This window comes from Sciurus carolinensis, chromosome 5 (genome assembly GCF_902686445.1).
Source record: "Sciurus carolinensis chromosome 5, mSciCar1.2, whole genome shotgun sequence".
NCBI lineage: Eukaryota > Metazoa > Chordata > Mammalia > Rodentia > Sciuridae > Sciurus > Sciurus carolinensis.
In genome coordinates, this window is record NC_062217.1 from 123,005,360 (window position 1) to 123,022,262 (window position 16,903).

The 16,903-nt window shown below is 57.9% G+C and overlaps 2 protein-coding genes across 3 annotated transcripts in view; one reads left to right on the forward strand and one right to left on the reverse strand.

Moving 5' to 3' along the window:
* Cdh23 (cadherin related 23) overlaps positions 1-16,903 on the forward strand; it is a 390,176-nt gene that overhangs the window by 294,495 nt on the left and 78,778 nt on the right. The window contains 3 exon segments of the mRNA XM_047551945.1: positions 2,132-2,280; positions 13,658-13,718; positions 14,450-14,598. Coding sequence (XP_047407901.1) covers positions 2,132-2,280; positions 13,658-13,718; positions 14,450-14,598 — 359 coding nt within the window.
* C5H10orf105 (chromosome 5 C10orf105 homolog) lies at positions 1,090-8,851 on the reverse strand. 2 transcript variants are annotated; one of them, XM_047551950.1, is made up of 2 exons: positions 8,731-8,851; positions 1,090-5,591 (listed from the first exon to the last, which is right to left on the reverse strand). In XM_047551950.1, the coding sequence occupies exon 2, from the start codon at positions 5,584-5,586 to the stop codon at positions 5,185-5,187; it is 402 nt and encodes a 133-aa protein (XP_047407906.1). In that variant the 5' UTR covers positions 5,587-5,591; positions 8,731-8,851; the 3' UTR covers positions 1,090-5,184. The 2 variants fall into 2 exon arrangements, with proteins under 2 accessions (XP_047407906.1, XP_047407907.1); XM_047551951.1 differs by lacking the exon at positions 8,731-8,851 and adding an exon at positions 7,741-7,872.

A 16,903-nucleotide genomic window follows, 5' to 3' on the forward strand; every position in this document is an offset into this window, starting at 1 on the left:
AGCCAGAGGAACCTGCACAGGCAAAGGCATGGAGGCAGGAGAGGGAGGGGGCCGGAATGTGCATAGCAGCTTTCCCAAGGTGTGGCCTACCCTGGGGAGAGGAGACAGAGATCAGAAAGGTCTGGGTTTGCTGGATGTGGTGGTGCACGCCTGTAATCTCAGCAGCTCTGGAGGCTGAGGTAGGAGGATCATGAGTTCAAAGCCAGCCTCAGCAACTTAGCGAGGTCCTAAGCAACTCAGGAGACCCTGTCTTTAAATAAAATACAAAAAAGGGCTGGGGATGCGCCTCAGTGGTTAAGTGCCCCTGGGTTCAATCCCTGGTACCAAAAATTTAAAAAAAAAAAAAAAAAAGAAAGAAAGAAAGAAAGGTCTGGGTTTTTGGAAACCTAAGTTTGACTGGAAGTTTGGACTTTGATCTTCAGGCAGTTGGGAGCCCTTCAGGGCCCTGGAGGGGAAAAGGGTGGGATGAGGCCCGTCTCCCTGCAGCAGCCCCTGGTCCTCCCAGGAAAGCCCATCTTGTTGGGTGAGAAGGGACGCAGCTGTCCGCACCTCGCTCTTTTCAGCCAGCAGTTCCTCCCCAGCCCAGCCTTGCCTAGACACCTCCATCCTGTTGTCTTCCCATCCTGGGGCTGCCACCCGACCCTTGGAGACCCCTCAACCCCTCTGAGTCCAGCCTCAGCTTCGGGCATCAGCTAGCAGGAGTAAAGGGCTCAGGCTCCGACCTTCTGACTGGCCTCCCAGCTCAGTGTCCCCAGCTGGGGCAAGTTAGCAGGACCCTCAGGGTGGCAGGGGCTAAGCTGGAGAAGAGCTTAGGAGGTAAGAGGACCTGTCTGAGGAGGTGACTGCATCCAGCATGGGGTCAGCTATCCTGGGAAGGAAGCAGAGTCACCTTGGTCCCCAGCCAACTCCAGCTGCCATGCCCTCCCTGGGTGACCGCCCTGGCCTGGTCACAAACCCTGGGCACTGCTCCTTCCTCCAGGGAGGACAACCCAACAGCTGTCCTGGCTGGGGCCAAGGCTTCCGCCCTCACTCCCACCCCAGGCCTGGGAGGGTCCTTCAGAGTCCCCAGTGGACACGTAGGTTTGGGAGCCAAGCAGGCCCAGGCCCCTGAATGCAGAGGGCCCTCCAGCCGCATCTGTCCTGTGGCATGTCTCTGACCCACCGATGTTTTAATAAGAATGACAGCTTTTAAACAAGGTCGAAAGTTCAGATAGTCCATTTCTTTTGAGAGGTTGTGGGTAGGGTGTCCCTGGGCCCACGTTCTGCCTGTCACCTCTGGACATGAGCAGAGGACAGCTCACTCCCCTGCACCTCACCCTGCCCTGCTCACTGCTGGTTTTGCAATCTCACGGCCTGTGTCTGTGTCCTCCATTTGCCCAAAAATTCACTGCAAATTTGGTGACTTAAAGCAACAGAATGTATTCTCTCCTGGTTCTGGAAGTTCACAGTGGAGCGGTCAGCAGGGCCACTGTCCCTCCGCAGGCTCTAGGGAGAACCCTTCCCCCATGCTGGGTTCCCGTGGCTGTAGGTGTTCCTCGGCTAGCAGCTTCATCTCCACATGGCCTTCTCTCTGTCTCGAATCTCCTTCTGCCTTCTCTCTTTTCTTTTCTTTTTTTTCCCCTTTTTTGAGACAGGGTCTAAGTAGCGCAGGCTGGCCTTGAACTTGCAACCCTCCTGCCTCAGACTCTTGAGTGCTGGGGCTAAGGCCTGCACCACCGCCCCCAGCATGCTCTCTTTGATAAAGACGCTTATTGTCGAGTTTAGGTCCCACCTGGATAACCAGGATGATCTCTTCTCAAGATCCTTGACTTAATTACATCTTCAAAGACCCTTTTACCAAATAAATTAGCATGGGCAGGTCCCCAGGCATTGGACCATTTCACCTGCTGGGTGCCTCAGTTGCCTCCTCTGTGAAGTGGGTGCAAACTGAGTGAGAGTGAGGCCTGGCGCATGGTCCTGCTTAAGTTATCTCGTTCGCGTTATTCTGGAAAGGGAGAGAGTTACCTGTTGCAAACCCCAGGGCTGGAGGGGCTGAACAGGGTGCGTGTCCAACTGGAGCCCAGGAGCGGGCGTGGGCCCGGGAAGGCTGTCCCTCCAGGATCCACTAACTGTCCTCCTAAAACTCCTGCAGACAACGGCCCCGTAGGCAAGCGGCGCACTGGCACGGCCACCGTGTTTGTCACCGTCCTGGATGTGAACGACAACCGGCCCATCTTTCTCCAGAGCAGCTACGAGGCCAGCGTCCCCGAGGACATCCCTGAGGGCCACAGCATCGTGCAGGCAGGTGGCCCGGGACCCCCTGGTCAGACAGCCACACTGGGCTCTGTGGGCACGAGCTCAGTGGCATCGAGGCACGGTGGGATGGAAACAGGAGAGGGTCCAGGCTGGGCCTGTCCTGAGGAGGCCCTGGGGCAGGGCCTGGATCCCCAGCAAACAGAGAAAGGCCTTGGCCTCCCTCTCCTAGCTCCTCGGCACCCCACCCCACCCTGAAGGGCCTTTCAGAGTAGAGAGGGGAGACAGGTCACACTTTCCCAGAAAGGAGGTGGGGAGAGAGCCAGCGCCCAGAGGCCAGAACAGAGGGTCTTTCATGGCCCCTTGGCCAGCTCCCCTCTTGGAAGCCGGCAACTGGGAAGAAAGGGCTCTCTTGGCCCAGAGCAGGATCCGCAGCTAAGAGGCTCGGAAGGAACAGTGGAGGACCCGCCCTCGCCGCTGCCCTGCGGCCTCTGTTGCCGGGAGAGGGGAGGCGGGAAGAATGACTCTCTTCACCAGCTGGGGCTTTCCAACTGCTCTGGGGCGGGAGGAGCCAAACAGCAACTCTGGGCCTGTTCCCTAGGCAGGTTCCTGTGCCTGGGAAGGGAGGAAGAGTGGGAGGCTGGGCGTGTGCCCAGGTCCCTGCATGAGGAACAGAAGACAGGAAAGGGACTGGGGGCAGGGAGCTCATTCGAAGGAACATGGAGAGCCCGGAAGCCCTGGGGACTTAGAAGACCTGGTGGCTGGTTCCAGAAGGAGGAAGGGGGAAGGAGAAGGGATTTCCCGGCCCTGGCCTCAACTGGTAGAGACTCGCAGAGCCCTGCACATGAAGCTGTGGGCCTCACCCCTGGCCTGGTAGCTGCCACCCCTGGCTTACTGATAGGCATCCGGGGCCTGCAGCCCACCTGACTTAAGGGCACAGCCAGAGCTTTGAGAGCCTCCTCCCCACCCAGGATGTTCCTTCAGGCCTCCAGGCAACCTCCCCGCACCACCCCCAGGAAGAGAACAGGACCGGCAGAGCCTGCTGACCAGGGGACAGCGGTGGGTGCTGGCCCCCTACAGCCGGGGCTCAGCCTGGGATGTCTCAGGGAGGCCCTGGGGGGAGTGAACCACGAAGAGGTGACCCAGCCAGAAGGCAGAGAGGAACGAGACCCTTGGGGAGGAGGCCGGCCTTACTTCCTAACCCCAAGTACTGGTTTCCATTTACACAGGAGTCCTCAGATGGGAGTCCTAGAGTTCTTGAGTGACATAGGGCTCCCCGATTGCCCCCTCTTGTCAGGGAGAAATTCAGAGTCTCAGGGTGCCTTCTCCCAGGCCCAGGTTGGAGTTTTTGCAAAGCTGGGCTCCCTCTTTGAGATCATGCTAAGCTGGAAAGAAAGCACAGTGGCGTCTCCAGCCAGGCCTGCTGGGGAGCAGTCGGCTTCAGGGGCAGTAGCGGGAGACGGGCGGTACGCTGGCAGCCTGGGCCACCCTCGCTCCACAAACAGGCCTCCTCCCTCTGCTGGAGCTGGTGACTCAAAGCTAGGACTGACTCCCTGTGAGCTCCCAGGCTGGTGGGAAAGAGAAGGTGCAGACAAGACTCTGCACGCTGCCCAGAGGAGGCTGCTCCCTGGCCTCCCCAGACAGTGGGTGAGGAGCTCCAGGCAGGAGGGCAGCTCCCCTGGAGGACTAAGAAGGCCTCGCAGAAGGTACTGCGTGCCGCCTACGCGCAGTCGGAGAGGTCAGCTAGTTCATTTTGCCTGGGGTCTCTGGTCAAGGTGAGGGTAAAAGATCAGCTGGAGCCAGCTCCCAGAGGCCTCTGCTCACAGCGGCGTGGGTGTTCCCAGTAGGCATTAGCTGCCAGTGAAAGCTGGAGCTGAGAGGCGACGTGGCCAGAGCTCGGTCCTCAGGAAGTCTTGGCTGGCTGCACTGGGGGTCACAGCAGGGTGGGGCCTGGCCCCCTGACTCTGGGACAGGAGCTGGGCATTTTAGGTCCCCTCTTCCCAGGCTCCAAATCTGAGATCCAACCAAAGTGGTTAGCCTTGGCCTTGGGAGGAGAGGCGGAGGACATGGGATTCTAGGAAGGGCACCCCGGGGGATTCTTTGACAGGTCAGTCAGTAGCCAGGTGCATGGATAGCGCACTTGTGTGATCCAGGCCCGAGGACCCACAGCTGTCCCACAGAGGTCTGGAAGGCGCCTCCTTCCCTGGGTAAGGCATGGAGCCTCCGTTTTGTCTTCAGAGCCCTCGAGCTGCTGACAGTGGCCACAGGTGGCTACCTGGCACTCTGACAGGCCTCTTCCTGGCTTCTGGCAGGAACCTCTTCACCCATCCCCGGCCCCCTCCTGATCAGTTCCGACCTGGGCACTCTGAAGGGACAGCTGAGCGAGCTGCTAAGACGGTGGGGTCCAGAGCCCCCCAGCCAGCGCCCAGGGGTCTGATCACCAGGAGGTTGAGGCTGCCTCATGGATCAGCAGGCAGGTGCTGGCAGGGCAGGAAACCTGAGACGAGGGGTCCCTGGGACCCTTTGCCTTGGGCACTGAGGTGGTGCAGGTGGTGGGACAGAGTCTTGCCTCCGGGCTTTAGCCCTGCAGCGGGGGGCAGAGTTTCTCCTGGGGAGCAGGGGTGCAGTTTCCAGGAGCAGTTGATGCCTGGTTGCCAGAAAGGGACCCTGGAAAGTTCTGGGTTGTACCCCCAGAGCCTCAGGGCAAGGGCACAGACGGCCATGGGAGCTCGTCTCTTGATCCTGGGGTCTTTTAGCAAGAGCCACAAGGGTTCTGCAGAAGAGAGGGTGCTGTTCGGGACCACCTCTGAGAAAGGACACCAGCTGGGTACCTGGGGCAGCACTGGAGGCATGCGTAAGGCCCAGCTTGCTTGGGCTGCCGTCCTACAGTCCCAGGCAGGAGGATCTGCAGGGGGTGGAGGAGAGTGGGGGACATCTGTATGGGGACACCTGTCACATTTTGGTGGATTCCGTGCAGTCACAGTTGCCCAGGTTGTTGTCATGGCCTGACAGTGGCCGCGGAGGGGCAGCGGGCCGCGCCCTCCGGAAGCTGTGCAGAGAGCGGCGCAGGGAGCCCAGGCGCTTCCAGAGCCGGAGCCGCGGCTCGCTGGGGCTCTCGGGGTGGTGGGGCATGCACTCGCGAGCCCTGCGGTGGCGTGGGTCCAGAGCTGCCGGCTTGCAGAGGGTCAGGAACAGTAGACAAGAGGCCAGCAGGAGGAAGATGCAGGCCAGGGCGATGAGCACGGGAAGGGGGTCAGCTGCCCCCGTGAGAGTCCCGGGAGTGACAGGAGCTGTGGAGGAGTCCTGGAGGCCGGCAGCCCCCGGGCTGGAGAGGCTGGAGCCCTCTGCGCTCATGTCTCCTGCAACAGAAAGGAAGTGGAACTCGGCAGCACGTCAGCTGAACCCGCCAGGCCCAGGGCAGGGAGAGACTTCCCCGGCAACTTTGAGGGGGCTGGGCCTGGTTCAACTAGATAGCACTGTGGCAGTGTTACAGGTTAGGACAGTGAGGCCCAGAGAGGTGACAGGTCCCAGGTGACAGTTTGTAAGTGGTGGAGCTGGACCGGGACTAGGGCCTCTCCCGCTATTCCCCCCGCCCATCTGTCATGGCGGAGACAAGGGTAATGTCTTTCGGCATTGAGAAACCAATGCTCATGAATCACCAGAGTCTTAGACCTGAAAATTTGGAATCAAAGACAAAATTCATCAATAACTTGTTCTGTGACAGGAGCAAGTCATAGAGTATAAGGCGCTGCCGTGAGCTGGCAGGGACTCGGTGATTATCTAGTGCCAAAGCTGCAGGTGAGGCTCCACACATTTCACTGGGTCCTTGCAGTGTTTTTTAATTGTGATTTTAAGAAAAAGAGAGACAGAGTTTCCATAAACATCTAGAAACCTGGCTTCTCTTGAAATCCCAGGATTTCACCACTGGCCACACTGGGCCGTGTGCCTTTCTGGTTCCAGCAACTACCCGCTTTAGACAGGGACCCAGCTCAGCACACACCCTCATGGGCCCAGCGCACATCTGCCTGGCCCCGTGGGTATTCCTGTGGCTGCTTTCTGATGCAGCCCAGCCTGTTCCCATGACAGGTGAAGAAATCGAGGCCCAGAGAGGGGAAGGCCAAGCCCCACTGGTCTCTTTGTGTGCCAGTAGCCAAGCAAAGGCCAGAACCAGGTTCCCTGACTCCTGGACACCTGGAGTTTCCACCTTTTTAGCCCCCAACCCTCTATCTGAGGTCAGCGTAGCTGCTCTAGGAACAGGTGGGAAATAAGCTCACAAGGAAGGCCAGGTGGGGCTGGGAACCCACCCAGAGAGCTCATTCACCTTCCCTTCACCTTCTGGGCCTTTCTGTTTAATACTGCAGGTGGTTCTTGGAGATGCAAACCCAGGCTGAGCTTTTGGCTGCTTGTGTCTGGGTGGCAGATAATAATGATTCCAGAGCCTGGCTGGCAGGTAATGCATGACCAAGGAGACAGGTAGGCAGGCTCCCCCGTCCCCAAACGCAGGCCCATGGTGCCACTGCAGGGTCTGGACCCGTGTACTGGGCTCTTCCACTTTCCCAAGGGAAGCCAGAAACTGGATTTTTTTTTTAAGGCAAATATTCCTGATGTTTAAATGTTGGCAACTCATTCAAATTTGTTTAAGGTAATATAGAAGAAAACTAGCAAGAGAAGAGACGGCAAAGGCCAAATAAGCTTTTTTTTTCTTTCTTTTTTTTTTTTTTTTTTTTTTTTTGCGGTACTGGGGATCGAACTCAGGGCCTTGGGCTTGCGAGGCAAGCACTCTACCAGCTGAGTTATCTCCCCAGCCCCCAAATAAGCTTGATTCCAAAAATTTTTGAAATGAATTATCCAATGTTTGAAAGACTTCACAGGCCAATCAGAACATGTCAATAAGCTCCATTCAGCTCACGGGCCAGCATTTATGATCTCTGAATTCTACAAAGGACAGGAAATTCAAAAGAGGATCTAATAAAGACCCATCATTTCTATTTGACCTTGGAGTCTTTCCTGAGCCTGGAGATAGCAGAGCTTCCTCTTTCCCCATGGCAGCTTAGTCTCACCCAGATTTGAAGAGTCAAGTTTCAGCCGGGCACAGTGGCGCACACCTGCAACCCCAGCTACTCAGGAGGCTGAGGCGGGAGGATCACAAGTTCAAGGCCAGCCTCGGCAATTTAGCAAGACCCTGTCTCGAAAAATCAAAAGGGTTGGGGATGTAGCTCAGTGGTAGTGCCCCTGGGTTCAATCCCCAGTACAGGGGAGGAGGTTAGAGGGAAGGAGGGAGGGACGGAGGGAGGAAGGAAGGAAGGAAGGAAGGAAGGAAGGAAGGAAGGAAGGAAGGAAGGAAGGAAGGAAGTCATTTCTCTAGCACCAAAACCCAGCAGGAGAGACTCAGTCATGCCAAGGTTCTACATGTAGCTGTGGAGAATCCCTGTCAGCAGGCAGCAGGGAAGGGGCCGTGGTCACCCAGTTCCCCACCCCTGGAGCCCCTCTCCCACCCCAGGAACTCACCAGTAGCCGCAGGACCTAACTCCCGGCTCCCTGCGCCCAGCAGACTGAGGGCATCCAGATCTCCCCTCCCGGCCTCCTACAGGTCCCCCACACCCCTCCGGGCACTTCCAGACAGAAAACGACCCCTCCCAGCTCCCGCCTGGAAACTCTGATGCCTGTCTAGCTGCCCAGGGCCTCCGCCTGTCAGGCATCAGGCTTGGAGGGCACTCTGGCTGGGCACCACGTGTGGGTTGGCCCTTCCTTGAGTCTGAGCAGGAGGAGGGGTGGGTGTGCCCGCGGCGTCTCTCACGGGGAGAACACCAGCTGCCCCTCCAGCCTGCCCTGGGAGGTGTGTGGCTGGAGAAAGAAAAGGAGAGTCTGAGCCAGAAGAAGCTTTGATTCTCCTAGTTCTAGGGTTGAACTTTCAGGGTCTTGGAATAGATCTGGAGAAGCTGCCGGGCTAGCCACCAGGGTCCGGGCTTCAGGCCTGAAGGCGCACTTCAGTAAAAGCAAAACTGAGGCTGTACTCAGCGTCTGGGCCATTCCCATGGCAGCCAGAGTCTGACATGTTGGAAAACCACCAGCCACCCTCCCTAGAGCCTGAGAGAAGTCCAGCACCAGGCTCTCTCCACACCCTCTGCTGACCTGTCAGCAAGGGCCAGCTGGGTCCCAGGAAAGAGGCCTCTCCAAATCAAGCTAGGGACGGTCTTCATCTTGCACCCAGTGGAAGCCTGTCCCTTCCAACTGAAGTCCTACTCTGGATGCATCCTGCCAGCTCACTCTAGAACCTTCTTTCTTCCCTCAGTCTCACAGAATAGGGCCTGTAAGAGCAGAGAGGACTCCTAAGTGGCCTTGGCCTAGCCACTGCCCCTCACTGGGCCTTGTTTGCACTCCGCAGAACCAGAGGGCTTGCCGAGGCCTGAGCACACCCTCAAATCCTCCCCAGGTCCCCCAGCAAGGGTCTCACCCCCATTCCTCACCAGACCTGCTATGCAGTCCCCAAACACTGACCTCAGAGCCAGCCCTCCGCAGGCCGAGCTTGGTGGAGAGGTCTTCTCAGCAGTCTGGGAAAGCCAGGGAGCACCAGGAGGCCCCGAGACCCCGCCCGGCCTGGGCTCCGCTGTGCCCCACACCCTCGAACAGCCAGGCGGCAGAGTGGGCTTGCTCCCCTGCCTCTCCAGCTGGACCTGGCTTTGCTGAAAGTTGGCCCTGCCTTGGGGGAGGGGACAGCCAGGAGAACAGGGATGGCAACTGGGTGGGAAGAGGAGAGGGGGCTGTCGCCTCCCTCTGGCCTGTCTCCTTGGAGCCCTCTCAGGCGGGAGGCACTGGGGAACAGGGGCGGGTTTAATGGCCTCCCGGGCCACAGAGCTCTCACCTTCTCCCTGGGAAGTTTGAACAGCATGGTCCCAGCAGCAGCCAGCGGGTGGCTATTCAGCTCCTGCCAGCCCCCAGGTTACTGGGGAGAGAAGCAACAGGAGGGGAGCTGCGGAATGATGGGCCCTGGCAGCCCTGAGGCCCCTCCCGCAGCATCCCTGGGCCCCAGTCCTTCTAGACTTCTCTCTCAGCTTCTCAGAAAAGCACCTTTGCTTTGAAGGTGTCTGGCTGCAGAACGAGGGGTGAATGGCATTTTTAAAGGTCAAAGAGATCACAGGGCAGAAAACTGAGGGACGGTCAAAGCCACACTCCTCATGGTTTGGGTGGGCCATTGGGTTCTCTCCAAAACACACACACACACACACACACACTCCCCTCCCCAGCCTCCTTCCTTCCCAGAAGCCAGAGCTGCCCTGGCAACCAGCTGTTGCTGGGAGCTCCAGTCTGGAGCAGCTGCCCCACCCGGGGCCTCCAAGCTCCCCGAAAGGCAGCACGGGGGGTTCATGGCTGCATCCAAGACCCGAGCCTGGGACTCCCACATCTTTTAGAGCCCTGATTTTTGGCTTTTAGTTCTTCCCTCCTGCCCTTAACCCTTGACCACAAATAGAGGCCTCGTCTGCCAACCCCAAAATGGGTGGGAGCCTTCCCGTGGACTGTCAAAGCTGGAAAGGCCCTCAGATCGTACTCTCTCTAAGGTGACCAGGCTGAGCTCCTGGGAGCTGGGACCTGCCCAGGCCCACCCAGCAGCGTGGCGGTGGGTGGGAGATTTGGGGCTCTTTCCCGGCCTGCGCAGCACGCGGCCTCCAGGCGGCTCCAGCACCCGAGCCTGCAGTGGGCTTCCTGCGTCTTCCCTCCCAGACTCAGCCACCCTAGCTCTCCTTAGCCTCCTTGGCCCAAACCAGATGGCCACTGCGCCTACGCGCCCTGTTCTGCTGAGACAGGAGGAGGCAGGACTTCCAGGGCTGTGCGGGCTCGCAGGGAGCAGGCGCCAGGAAATCCCGCCGTGGCCCAGGAAGTCTCCGGGGCATCGCAGGCAGCTGGGCCTTCTCCCCTGTCCCACGCCTTCCAGATCTGAATGGTCAGAGCACCTCTGCATTCCTCTGCCTCGTCTCCTCTCAGGGAAGTGGGGGGGGGAAGCCCTGGACAGTGAGGGAAACCCAGCCAGCGCCCATCAAGGGGGCCTCCCTGGAGAGGGTGGAGAAGGCCGTCCTGTCAACTGTCACTACCTCTCCTCATGCGAGGCCCCAGACAAGATGCCCCACAGGATTACAGGTCCTTGCAGGACCAAAGGCAAGGTTGGTCACCACTGTGCTCAGTCTACAGATGAGGAAACCGAGGCTAGGGGTGTTGTCCCTGGTCACTTAGTCTGTAAACCACAAAACCCGGAATCTCTCTCGGGTTTACCTAACCCAGAATAGTACTTCCTGCTGTTCCAACATGTTTTCCTTCCTCTCTGCCATTAGCCTGCTTTTCAAAGTCCTTGGGTGCACCTGCTACAGTCCCTGCATGTCCCTCGAGTTCAACCAGGCCAACTCTGGCTGGTCATTCTCGTACCAGCCTCACCCCATCACTTCCGTGCACCCCTGGCTCCCCTGAGCCTGCCATGGCCCTCATTCTACTCTTCCTGACCCTCTGCTACGCCCCAGTGGGACCCCTTCTTCACCCCAGACGGGTGTGTCCAGTCCCTCCCCAGTCTCTCCTCGGTTCCCAACCCAATTATCCTCTTTCTGCTGAGCCAGGTCCTCCCCATTCTTCCAAACCCTACTCTCTCCTCAGGTCAACCCTACCCTGACCTCTATTGGCTTGGCCTCTGCAGCAGGACCCATCCCCCTCTTCTCCAGAAGTTTGTCCAGCAGACAAAGAGGAGAACCCGCCTTAGGGCTTTGGGTGGCAAAAAACCAGAAACCTGATTCCAATTGTGTGGGGCAAAAGGAGAAGTGTGCTGGAGTAATCCCAGGATACCCACAGGACCCCAGGGAAAGAGGTGCCCCTGGGCTTCCAGAGTGTCAGGGACCAGGGGCCCCAATACCACGGTGCTCTGTGTTGTGTACGACTTACCTGTGCTTCCTGGATGTCAGCTGATTGCCCCGCACTAAAGATCTGCTAAGCGTTTTGCAAATTCACTCAACAAACATGTGGTCCTACTGTGTGCCAGGGCCATTCTAGAGGCTAGGGGTATGACTGCACACAAAGCTCCTTCTTTCAGTGGGGACACTGGAAGTTCACAGAGATACAGGTCATCAGAGGTGACAGGAGTAGGAAGGCCTAGCATTGGAATGCAATTCCATAGGGATTGGTTCCAGGACCCCCAAAGATACCAAAGTCCATGGATATTCCAGTTTCTGATACAAAATGGTGTGTTGCATATACACGCGTGCACACACACACACCTGTAACTTACATCCTCCTCTAGGCTTCACCTTTGTTCGTTTGTTAGTTTTGGCACCAGAGATTGAACCCAGGGGCGCTTAACCCCTGAGTCACATCCCCAGCTCTTTTTATTTTTTATTTAGAGACAGAGTCTTGCTGAGTTGCCTAGGATCTCGCTAAGTTGCTGAGGCTGGCTTTGAACTCCTGATCCTCCTGCCTCAGCCTCCCCAGCTGCTGGGATTACAGACATGCACCATGGCACCCAGCTCACTTTTTATTTTTAATGTATTTTTATTTTAATTAACTCCTAATAATCGTACATTTTGCTGGTGTACAGAAACCTCAATATACACGTGCAGAGTGTAACAACAGATCGGGGCGATCGCATATCCGCCACCTCAGACACTTATCATCTCCTCATGCTGGGAATGTTCAATATCCCCTCCGCTAGCCATCTTCAGCTATCCAGTTGCTGCCAGCCTTAGCTTCTCACTGCGCTAGGGAGCATCAGAAGTCATTCCCCCGTGACCCTGCGTCCTGTGCCTCTCGGCCACCCTCTCTCCATCCCTGCCTCTCCCGGCTCTGGTCACCTCTGTTCTACTCTCTACATCTCTGAGACCAACTTTTCAGCCTCCACCTGGGAGTGAGGACAGGTGAGATTTGTCATTATATCTGACTTATTTCGCCCATCCTCCCGCTCCATCCAGGGTGCCATTAGTGACAGAATTTCACATTTTTATGGCGAATATTCCGTTGCCATTGTATAGCTGGAATCATCCCTAGGTTACTTATAATACCTAACACGGTGTGACTGCTAAAGGAACCGTCGTCATACTGAATCGTTTAAGGATTGATGATAACGGGGAAAGTCTGTACCAGTGTAGTCCAGACGCAATTTCTAAAAAGTATTTTCAATCTGCAGCTGATTAGATCCATAGTTGCAGGGCTGTGCAGCGTTCAGGGAGGGTCTGATGAGAAGATGACATTTAAACAAAGACCTGAAGCAGAAGAGGGAGTGAGCATGCAAATACCAGGAAGGAGAGCTTGTCAGGCAGAGGAAACAGCCAGGGCAAAGGCCCTGTGGTAGGCATGCCCTTGGTGTTCAAGAAATAGCAAGGAGACCAATTGCCTAGGGCAGAGTGGGTGAGGAGAGAGTGGCAGGAGGTGAAGTCAGAGAGGCCATGGTGGGGACCCACTGCGGATGCCCCCTCACCTCACTACAAAACAGATTCACTCATTCTCTGGACCCAAGGTCAAAAATCTCAGCAAAGGGTGTGATTGACTCAGCTTTGAACAGGGTCCACTCCTGAACCATGGGCCTCTGACCACAGTGGTGGGGCTCAGAAGGAAAATGGCAGCTACAGTCCACATCCCAGAGTCAGAGAGAGATGTGGCAAGAAGAGGAGGGAGGGATCTCCAGGTGGGAGTATCACCAGGCACCGGGACACAAGCCCTGTGCACCCCTGTGGTGGTCCCGTGGCAGTAGTCCCAGGCTACTTCCCGCACCCCCTGGCTAAGTGTGCTCCAACTGCTTCCCGGGTGCGGTGGGTGTTGGGCCCTGGACGCATCAGGACTGCCCTTGGGGTCGGCTGTGGCTCTGCCGGTAGCCTCAAGGTGGGACTCCTTGTGACCAGGGCAGAGCACTAGGCCATCCCGGAGCGAGAACAACACCCCCGCAAGTTCAGCAGAGATAGTAACCGAGGATGCCCGGCAGCTGGGCAATCGGCCTGTGGACAGACGTGGGGCTGTGACTTGGGAGGAGGGCTTCCACAGAAGGATGGCGACGGGTCAGCCTGGCTGTGCACTGTGCAGCCCGAGGGGCTTCGGGGCAAGGAAGTGTGGCAAGATGCATCCTGTGACCCAGACACCCGAGTGAGCTCCAGGCACCTCAAGGCAGATGGGAGCAAAGGAGGGATTTGTAGGCTGACCTATCCCACCTGTCACTCACCCTAAACCTGAAGCGGGGCCGGGGACAGAGTTGGCCCTGGACAGGGCAGCCTGGGCCTTCAGCAGCCAGACGTCTTCGTGGGGCATTAGAAAGACGCATACCCTGGTCTCCCACACCCCCAGCCTCTCAGGAAGCCACAGTGGAGGCAGGACGGGGTAGAGCGGGGAGGGAAGCCAGGGGCTCCACAGACACCTCCTCTCCCTGCTGCGGCGGCTAGAGGTAACTCGATGTCTCGCTTGTCCTCAGCTGAAAGCCACAGATGCGGACGAGGGCGAGTTCGGGCGTGTGTGGTACCGCATCCTCCACGGTGAGTGGGCTGCCTGGGGTCTGGGAGAGGAGCCCACCCAGGCCGGGCCAGAGGGAGGAATAGGGGATTCCCTGGTTATTTGCATCCAGCTGGACATATCCAGGTGAGGGTGCTGCATTCAATCGCTAGGTTCCTGGAGTCCCTCATGTTCTAGGTGCTTCCCAAAGCCATCACCTTGACGATGGGACCTTGGAACCCAGGACAGCCCACCCCCAGGGAACTCCGCAGGGACTTACTCTCATTGGTTCAACTAGAATCAGGGCCCATCCCCGAGCTGGTCACTGTGGCCAGTATGAAATCTGCTGATCTGCCCGCTCTGGAATCAAGAGTGAAGTTACCCTACACAAAGGACATGGGCTGCGTGGAGGAGGGCGGATCCCCGAAGAAAGGGGAATGAGCACAGGGCCAGCCCTGCGATGTCCACTAAGTCCTGGGTTCAGCACCCACAGGGAATTTGGTTTTGTAACAGTACAGATCCTTCTGCCATTTTTAGAAGGCCTCACTCCACCCACGTCCGTGGGTGTGAGGGTCAAGGGAGACTCTCGGGGCTCCCTACAGAGTGGGCAGGTGAACTGCTTCCCCCACCTCCAACTCTGCCAGACCAGGGCCTCATGGAGCAGAGGCCCCCTGGCCATTGTCGAGCTCCCAAGACCTCTGTGCAGAGTCGATGTCCCACTCACAAGCCTCCTGCCCCAGGCTGAGCCCACGCGCCTGGTGTGTGCCCCATGCAGGTAACCATGGCAACAACTTCCAGATCCACGTCAGCAACGGGCTCCTGATGCGAGGCCCCCGGCCCCTGGATCGGGAGCGGAATTCGTCGCACGTGCTGATAGTGGAGGCCTACAACCATGACCTGGGCCCCATGCGCAGCTCCGTCAGGGTGAGGCCAGGGGCGGGCTGGCTGCTGACCTCAGGGCCGGGCTAAGGCGCAGCTGGGCCAAAGATGGCCACCAGTTGGGGGCAGGGTCACCATTGACTTAGGTGCTGAATGATATCTGGGGCTGTGGGTTTAGGGAGGGGGCTAGTATGAGGTCTTGGACTTGGCATTTCGCTCTGAACCCCAGCCGTGGAAAATCACTGATACCAATGTCTGCCCTAAGGGAGGGAAGAGGGGTCCTCACCATAGTAACCTCTACACCCACCCAGCTCTGGACGGTGAGCCCAGGAGAGCTCAGAGATGACCTTGGAGGTGTGAGGCCAACCTCATTTACAGATGAGGAAACCGAGGCACAGGAAAGCTCTAGTGATAAAACCAGACATAGAGCTCACATCTTCTGTGTCCATGCTCAGTTCTCTTTCTGGTGAAAATGACCCTAACATATTCCAGTGCCCACTCCCAGCTGCCCCCTCAGAAGTATTCCTTTTTGCCCACCCTCACCTGTACAGCTGAAGCCAAACACACCTTACCCTTCCCAAATGGTCAAAAACACAGAGGTGCTGCCCCTGGCTGGACTGGCTCACGCATGCTCCTGTCCAGCCACAGGGGATGACTAAGGAGAGGATTTCTCAAGGGATCCCCATGACAGCCTCAGCAGCTCACAGCCCCTTCCCCTCACGCAGTGGAAAGTGAGTCAGACGTCACTCTGAGTAGGAGGGAGATGGGAAAAGTAGCAGAGAGCTGCGGGGACTTTTACCCAGAACCCAGTGGGGCCGAGTCAGCTGTTCCTACGAGCCCATCCCCACCACTGCTTCCCTCGGCTGGAAACAATGAGCCGAGGCCTGCCTGGCGCCTCCCCTCAATGTGGGGCATGCTAGGAGGGTGGCCCCACCTTGGTCCGGCTCCTGCCGTAACGTATATATGGCAGCTTGGCCCCTGGAAGAAATGGGAAGTCACCCCGGAGCCCCTGCAGCTGCCTGCACCCCAGGGACATCTGCCCACGTGGAAATAGCAGAGGGCTGGGTTCCCTTGGGTTTTTACACAGCCCGGGTGACAGAGGGTCAGACCCAGTTACCTAACCTGGACCCGGCAACCGTGTAGCCAGGTCCTGGCGCGATGGCCTACGCTCACTCACGTGTCAATCAAAACACCCACGGCAGAGCGGCCCTTTGGGGGGACCCCTTCAGGCCACAGAGTGGATGACATTAGCAAAGCGTGGATGCATCCCTGAACTGTGGGCTTCCTGTCACAGCCCTCCTCGTGGCCCCTCGCTCCCTGCTCCCAGGAGCAGTGGGCACCCGTCTCCAGGGCCACGCCTCTCAGTGCTTTAGAATGGTGACTGCAGGTCATTTTAAGCTCCCAACCTTCTAAAACCAAATGGTTTCAGGGTGCTGTGTAAAACACGTCAGAGCCAGGCTGTGTCGATGGGGGCAGGGTGGGGCCCCTGAGCCACACCTACTGGTCCCTCTGTGCCTCTCCCCCTGAACCCCAAAGAAAAGGAAACCCTCACAGTACCGTGGCAGGTATTCCACGCACATTAACTCAGCCCTCATATCCGCTCTATGGGTAGGCACCGTTATGACACCTACTTTACACACAAGGAGATCGAGGCAACGAGGAATTAGCCAGCTTGTTCAGGGCCACCCCTCAGTAAGGTACAGCCAGGCTTCACCCCAAGACAGCTCAAGCGTGTTCTTTTAACGGCTCTGCTGACCTAACCACTACACCACACTGCCACAGGTGGCTCTTCAGAGCAGTGGGAAGCCACTGCTCCACCCCCAGAGAGTAGCTTTAAGGTGAGGATTTGGGGACTAGTCCCTGGGATGGAGCCTCTTGAGTATTCAGCCTCCACCTCCCTGAGACCCAGGAAAGCCAGGGACCTTCTCATGACCACATGTTGAGTCCAGCTGGGCCCTGGGGTCAATTTCCCAACAGCAGTAGTCGTGGCTCACGGGCTCAGTCCATGTTCCAGTTCCTGCTTCAGGGACCAGGAGCAACCAGATGAGGCACCAGGAAGCGCGGGGTGAACCGGTCCTCCTGGAAGCTGGGTGTGCAGAGTGCCCTCGGGGCCTGCGTGCCTGGGCGCGCTCCTGTCCTGTCCCTGTGCGGGGTGCGGCCCAGGATGGAGAGCAGGTCTGATTCTCCGAGGAGCCGAGCAGCCCCTCCTGCTCAGCGAGAACTCGCAGGCCGGTGCGCTTCCTGTGCAGCTGGGTCTCGTGCTTGCAAACCACACACCCCCTTGCCTCCCGCTCCTCTTGCTAAAAACAAAGCTGAAACTGTCAAGCGCAGGGCGGCCTGTGGCCTGGCT

Excerpts from the sequence above, each read along its gene's own strand:
- C5H10orf105 (XM_047551950.1), bottom strand. The coding sequence starts at position 5,586 with ATGAGCGCAGAGGGCTCCAGCCTCTCCAGCCCGGGGGCTGCCGGCCTC.